This window comes from Carya illinoinensis, chromosome 15, assembly GCF_018687715.1.
Source record: "Carya illinoinensis cultivar Pawnee chromosome 15, C.illinoinensisPawnee_v1, whole genome shotgun sequence".
NCBI classification, from domain to species: Eukaryota; Viridiplantae; Streptophyta; class Magnoliopsida; order Fagales; family Juglandaceae; genus Carya; species Carya illinoinensis.
In genome coordinates, this window is record NC_056766.1 from 15,499,459 (window position 1) to 15,506,935 (window position 7,477).

At 38.9% G+C, this 7,477-nt stretch overlaps 1 protein-coding gene across 1 annotated transcript; it reads left to right on the forward strand.

The window, feature by feature from the left end:
- The first annotated feature begins 1,057 nt into the window (after positions 1–1,057).
- On the forward strand, positions 1,058–2,515 carry LOC122296694 (anthocyanidin 3-O-glucosyltransferase 5-like). Its single transcript, XM_043106497.1, has one exon. The coding sequence runs from the start codon at positions 1,058–1,060 to the stop codon at positions 2,513–2,515; it is 1,458 nt and encodes a 485-aa protein (XP_042962431.1).
- Positions 2,516–7,477: the final 4,962 nt, after the last annotated feature.

Sequence of the window (7,477 nt, forward strand, 5' to 3'; positions counted from 1 at the left end):
CAAGCTAGCTAGCTGGATTAATGTTTTAAGTCAAGATCATGAACACTCAACTTGCAAAGAAGTGTATGAAATCAGTCCGATCCAAGAGATTAATTGGTGAAAAAAATCTGATAATTGGTGTTCATTTTTTGGAAGAAACATGAAGAGTGATGATAGAGTAAAGAAATCATCAGATTGATGGGTGTATAATTAATTTGCTTAAATCTTAGAACTTGCATGAATACCTTTTCACTTTTTTTGAGGCTCAGTTTTTCGTGATCCCTTTCATTCAAAATTCTCTATTAGAGCTCAAGCAAAATGTAAAACCTTAGGGTCTCGTTTGGATATACAGTTTAAATGAAATGAGATATTTCTAAAATTTTTGAGTTAATATGAAATTAAATGGTTTGTAAAAAAATGTGTGTCTGGATAATGAGATGAAATGATGTAATTTTTAATTTTTAATATTTGAAAAATGTGTGAATCCTACTGTTTTATAGAGTACCAGAATTGTATATTGTTCATGTATTGTTCATTTCAGTTTGACAGTATTTAGTACTGTTTATATAAGTTTTCATTGTTTTATACTATTTATATATTTACTGTAAATTTAAATGCATGTTTTCAAAACTTACGAGACAAAATATTACGTGTGGATAGTTAAAACTACTGTAAGATATAATTTCGATGAGATGTTTTCATCTTTACTGGTTAAACAAACCGGGCAAATCAGGGAAAAACTACTGGGTTTTGAGAGAAAAAATAAATTTCACGCCTTGGGATCCATATGTTTGATCTTGTATTTATTTTGTGTGAATAATGTTAAAAAATAAAGCCATGCATTAATTAATGGCTTCCTCACGTGGAGGCAGCGATGCACCTACCATTCATGATTCAGCAGCTCGATCTCAGCTCGACTCTATGAATAGAGATCAGGTTGTGTTCAGCAACGTCGAACTACTGCATTGCGCAAAAGCAATTTACTTCACATTATATAGACACCGGTCCAAAGTCTTTTTCCCTAGCTACATCGGCCATAGAAACCAGTCTCGAAACCACATCTCACAAACTAGGAGCCATGGTGAAAGTTGAAGACAAAACGTCCATGAAAGTACCCCATGTTGCTGTCCTTTCAAGTCTTGGCATGGGTCATGTTATCCCTCTCCTCGAGCTGGCCAAGTGCCTCGTCGTCCACCACCATTGTCATGTTAGCTTCCTCAATATTACCACCGAAGCCTCCGCCGCTCAAAACGAGCTCCTCCACTCACCCGGTACACTCCCTCCTGGCTTGCATGTCATCGACCTCCCACCTGTTGACATTTCCTCCCTCGTCAGTGATGAAACTCCGATCGTAAGCCGGTTATCTATCAACCTACAGGAGAGCCTCAGCTACTCTTTGAAGTCGGTTCTCATTGAGTTGGGCAAGCTGCAGGCTCTCGTCATTGATTTGTTCTGTTCCCAAGCTTTCGAAATCAGCAAGGACCTTTCAGTACCTACCTACTCCTTCTGCACTGCCTCCGCCGCTTTCCTTGCCCTTTCCTTGTATCTTCCTGGTCTGGACAGAGAGGTAGAGTGCGAGTTCATTGACCTCGAATCAATTCAAGTACCAAATTGTGCACCGGTACGGATCGAGGACTTGGCGGAAGAAGTTCGAAATAGGAAGGCTGACGACTTCAAGTGGTTGCTGCTTCACTTCAGTCGATTGCCCATGGCAACCAGGATTTTCTTAAACTCGTGGGAGGATCTTGAACCAGTGTCGCTTAAAGCAATAAGAGAGCACTCCTTCTATCATCAAATACCAACACCAAAAATTTGTGCCATTGGGCCGCTTATCAAACACGACGACGTAGCAATGACCGAAGCAGATGTTGAGTGTCAAGCTTGGCTGGACAAACAACCGTTAGATTCAGTTCTTCTCATAGCATTAGGCAGTGGAGGGACTCTGACAGCTGCACAGCTCACTGAGTTGGCATGGGGTTTGGAATTGAGTCGGCAAAGGTTCATCTTGGTGGCACGTAAGCCAACGGATGCGTCTGCCTCGGGTATGTTCTTCAACGTGGGTGGAGATGTTAACGATCCGAAGGCATATTTGCCTGAGGGGTTTTTAGAGAGGACAAAAGGGGTGGGGCTGGTGCTTCCGTCTTGGGCTCCACAATTAATGGTGCTCCGACATCCATCAACCGGTGCGTTTATATCTCACTGTGGATGGAACTCCATACTGGAGAGCATCAGTCACGATGTGCCGATGATCACGTGGCCGCTTTATGCTGAACAAAGAATGAACGCAACGATGCTAGTCGAAGAGGTCGGTGTGGCCGTCAAGCTGACTGGGGGACCAGAAAAAGGAAATATTGTCGGGAGGGAGGTGATTGAGAGGGTGATAAGGATGGTGATGAAGGGTGACGAAGGGAAGATGATGAGGGATAGGGCCGGAGAGCTGAAAGACAGTGCCCAGAAAGCATTGAGCTTTGGTGGGTCGTCTTACGAGTCACTTTCTTGTGTTGTCGAAGAATGGAAGAAGAAAATTATGCCATAAATGTAACTAAAGACTTGCTGCAAACTGGGTTTTACAGTTCTACATGATGACATGCCACTTCGAGAACAACCTTTAAGATCAGTTTCCTGCCATTAAGCGTCATGTTTGTTTGTTTGTTTTTGTTTTTTTCTTTTGAAAGTAGTATGGCTACAAATACACCCTACAAGAATAAATTTATAAATTAATATGAGTTTAAATGATATGTTAGATCTACTTTACAATAAAAATAAGTTTACAATATAACGTACCATATCAAACTACACCAATTTATAAATTTACTTTTATATAATTTTTTTGTAGTTAAAATATTTTTCGTTTTGTAATGTCATGTTTGGCTGTCTGCTAATAATCACGTGTTCATTCAACTGATCAGGTTTGTACTTGAAAATAACTTCAATCAAGTCTTAGTCGATCCTCTCTATGATATCTTGTAATTGCCAGTTGGAGGGTGTAAAGCTAACTTTTACACTATATCCCGATGATATATGCAGTCTTTGAACTTTGCCAAAAAAAAAAATATTTGTAAACGTGTTTGTTATTGACACACTCAACCTGCCACTAAAGCCAAACTCTTTTACAGAAGTTAACATAAATGGTATTGTTATTTTCACATCTTTGTATTAAGAGTGCTACCCGCATATGTGGGGGCGAGGGCACTCCTTCCCCGCACCCCGCCCTGGTGCCGGGGGTTGGGGCGAAGATCCCATCTGCCCCGCTCCTTATCCACTTCAAGAATACTGATGTTCCATTGGATCTAAACTTATTTCTGGGTCACCCAAATTATTATATAAATTGAATCTAAATTAAAATATATATGATAATAATTTAACAACTAATAACATAAAAAATCATGTTGTCAGTTTTTAAATTTGTTAGACTTTAAATTATTATATAAACTGCTAGGGGTTCAAATGCAGGGTGGGTAGCCCTGCCACTCGCATTTGGTAGATGGGGGTCTGTCCTGCTCATGTGGAGACCGAGCAAACTAGGATGAGGTAGCAGGGTACGGGACTCCACTGCCTACCCCTACTTTGCAGTTGTAATGGATCACACATCAAGAGATATGTTTTATATATAACCTTTAACAAAAATTTTATTTTCAGTCACTTTTACATATTTTTTGTGCACTCCACTAATATGATTAGTTGTGTCACTTTTTTTAATATAAAATAAACTGTTTTGGTCAATCATATTAATATAATGCATAAAAAGTTCGTAAAAGTGATTGTATATATTATAATTAATTTTTTTTAATAACTTTTTTGATTGCGATTAAAAAGAAACAATAAATAAAAACTGAGTGAAATCTAATAAAAGGGTAGTGTACTTGTTGTCAGGACAAGGTGGAAAACCCATTTCCACGTGCTAATAACTTTACAATATAGAAAATGCTAAAGAGGCCGAATGCAATGATCGATGAAATGCATTAGTAGTACATTTCTTTCAATTTTTTTTTAAAAATGTACATAAATTCAGTACTATCGGTGAATTTCATCGGTGAATTGCATCAATTCCTCTTAGCACCCTCCTTACAATAAACTCGATCAACTTCATTGTATTGTTTTCTGTTTAGAGAAAAGTTAAAATCCTGAATTTCTAAAAACTCTATTAATGTTAATTAATTTGAGACAATAGTCAACCAGGATTCATGCCACCATCCCACATGTGGCAAACGCCATCAGCTACAAATCCGGCGATGAGGCCGGATCCGGTAGCTAGACAGCTGCTAGGTCTGGCTAGATCCAACACCTAGGAAGTCGCATCTGACATATCCATAAAACATAGTATTACTGTCAATATCCTTGTATCCTTTTACATGTAACAGGCCGGCCATGTAATTCATAAGATTTGGTGAAGGCCGTTGAATAGCGCACCAAGCCAAACCAATTAATAACTCAGTGGCATCAGTTGAAATTGTCAAAGTAACTCAGTGGCATCAGTTGAAATTGTCAGAGCTTTGGAAACTTCAAAACAGTTCAGGACTTATCAAATGGTAAAAAAAACTTTCATCCTTTGTTTTTTTATGAAAACAAAGTACAAATAGTATAAAGTTGAAGTCATAAAAAAGAGATTGAATTTTGAAATCAGTTTTGTTGTAGACGGTAAAGACGTTAGTGAAGGTATTGCATTTCTTTGAAAGAAGGAGTTTGAGGCAGTTGTTCACTCCTATATCCAAAATCACATATCTCTAATGATCAAAGGGGTTGAGGAAGGCATGGAGTGGCTACTTATAGGCTTTTCGATTACAGCTAAGAGAAGAGAGAGCTGGTAGTTGTTACAAGCTCTCAAGCCACTAAATCATATAGGGTGGATGTGTGTAGGGGATTTTAATGAGGTGCTCAGTTTTGGAGAGAGGTGTGGGGGTCCTTTGAGATCCCACAACCAAATTGAGGCTTTTAGAACCATTGTCGAAGCATGTGGTCTATGTGACATTGGCTTCATTGGCAATAAATTCACTTTGTCAAATGGGAGATCTATGGGGCATTTACTAAAGAGAGGCTTGACAGAGCCCTTTGCAATGCTATATGGTCTGAATCCTACCCTAACTCGAGGGTGTTTATTCTCCCTACATTGAGTCCTAATCACTGTCTAATTCTTGTCACTCTAGTTAGGAGCCAACCTTTCCTGTCCAAGAATGATAAGCCTTTTAGATTTGAGGCAAGCTGAGCATTGAGAGAGGAGTGCTATAAGGTGGTGGAGGAAGCTTGGCATCATTCTAGACTGGCAGAAATCAAATTGAGCTATGCAAATGAGGGATTTACTATTTGCCAAAAAAAATGAAAGAAAAAAAATTGATGCAGTGGAGAAAGGTGGTTTCTGGCAAGACACAGGAAAAAATGATTGCTCAATTAGCTTTTTCCACTGATCTACAAAAAGGTAGTAGAGGCCACCTTAATGATGCAATTAAACAAGTGCAAAGAATAATGAACAGATTACTTGCAAAAGAAAATCTCAAGTGGAAGCAAAGAGCAAAACAAAAGTGGTTAAGGGAGGGGGACAGAAACACCAAGTTCTTCGACCAATTGGCTTCTCAAAGGACGAAAATAAACTTGATTAAGAAATTGGTTTATGGAGATTGTCAGGAAGTACACTTCAAAGAGGGTATTAGTGCACTCTTCCAAGGTTACTACAAAGATTTGTTCACCACCTTAGAACCAGACATTATCTTAGAGTGCTTAGCTTCACTGGAGCCTCAAGTCATAGAAACTCCGAATGAACTACTCAAGAGACCTTACACACAACAGGAAGTTGAGGATGCCCTTTTTCAAATGGAGGGACTAAGCTCCCCAGGACTAGATGGCTTCCCTGCAGCCTTTTAAAAAACACTAGCCTATCATTGGAGGACAGCTCTGTGAAGCAATTTTATTAGTGCTAAATTCTAATGGTAGCATTGTAAATATTAACAACACCATCACCTTAATTCCCAAAAAAGGCCCCTTTTAAGCTGATTGAGTTTAGACCCATCTCCCTTTGTTACGTGCTCTACAAGCTGGTCTCTAAAGTTGTAGCCAATAGGTTAAAGAAACTGTCACCTAAAATCATTTCATGCACACACTCTGCATTTGTTCCTAACAGACTTATCTCTGATAATGTTATAGTGGCTTTCGAGGCCTTGCATACTATGAAATGTAAAATGACAGGTAAGGAGTGCTACATGGCATTGAAACTTGACATGAGCAAGGGCTATGATAGAATCGAGTGGAGCTTTCTCAGAGGTATGCTATACAAGATGGGATTCTGCAGCCAGTGGGTGGAACTAGTTATGCAGTGCATTGAGAAAGTTTCCTATGAAATTCTGGTGAATGGCATACCTCAAGAATCCTTCTATCTAATTAGAGGTATAAGACAAGGTGATCCCCTCTCACATTATCTTTTTATTTTGTGTGCTGAAACACTTAGTAATCTAATTAGTCAAGCTGAAGCTAATGGTTTGATTCATGGTGTTCCAATTGCTAAAGGCTAGGTCAGAATTTCTCACCTAGTCTTTGCTGATGACAACCTTCTTTTTTGTAAGGCTAATGCCTTTGAATGGAGTAGGTTAATTAGTCTGTTGAGAGTGTATTAGTTAGCCTTAGGACAAAGGCTTAACCTTGAGAAAACCTCAATTATGTTTAGTAAGAATACAACTCAGGTTACTCAATAGTACATCCTTTCCATTGTTGGGATGAGGTCTGCTATGTCCTATGAAAAATATCTTGGGTTGCCCTCTGTTGTTGGAAGAGATCGATGCAAATCCTTCAAAGGCATTTTAGATAGTGTAAGAATGAGAATTAACAACCACAAAGTGAAGATGCTATCCTAGGCCAAAGTGATGAAGGCCAAATACTACCCAAGATCCAACTGTCAGCAAGCAAAGTTGGGGTCCAAACCATCTTTTATCTGGAGGAGCTTCTTTTCAGCTAGGCCTCTTTTTGAGGCAGATGCTTACTGAAGGGTTGGGAATGGCAGTAATATCTACATCTGGAAGGATAAATGGATTGCACATCCTACTCCTAGCAAAAGCCTAAGCACTGTCAAGGTATTGGATGGTAATGCCACTGTCTCAAACCTGATAGTAAGTGTCATGTTTGCCCTTTTTTTAAAAAAAAGAAAAGAAAAGAAAAGTAGTATGGCTACAAATTAATCGTATAAAAACAAATCTATAAATTTACATGACTTCACATAATAAACTAGATCTACTTTATAATAAAAGTATATAGCTTTACAATTTAACATACCATATCAGCTACACCAGTTTGTAGTTATGGAATCTTTTTATAGTTAAAATATTTTTCTTTTTGTAATGTCATTGTTAATGCTCTAAAAATTGCACAACAGACCGGAAGGGAAGAAAGAGTCATTCTAGGCCCACTAAGGTGATTCGGGCCTCGAATGGCATGGTCTGGTGCCCCTAGCGTTGGTCCGGTGTGGAGCATACGGTGTTGGTGCGTACATTCATGGCGGTGAAAGGAAATAAATGTA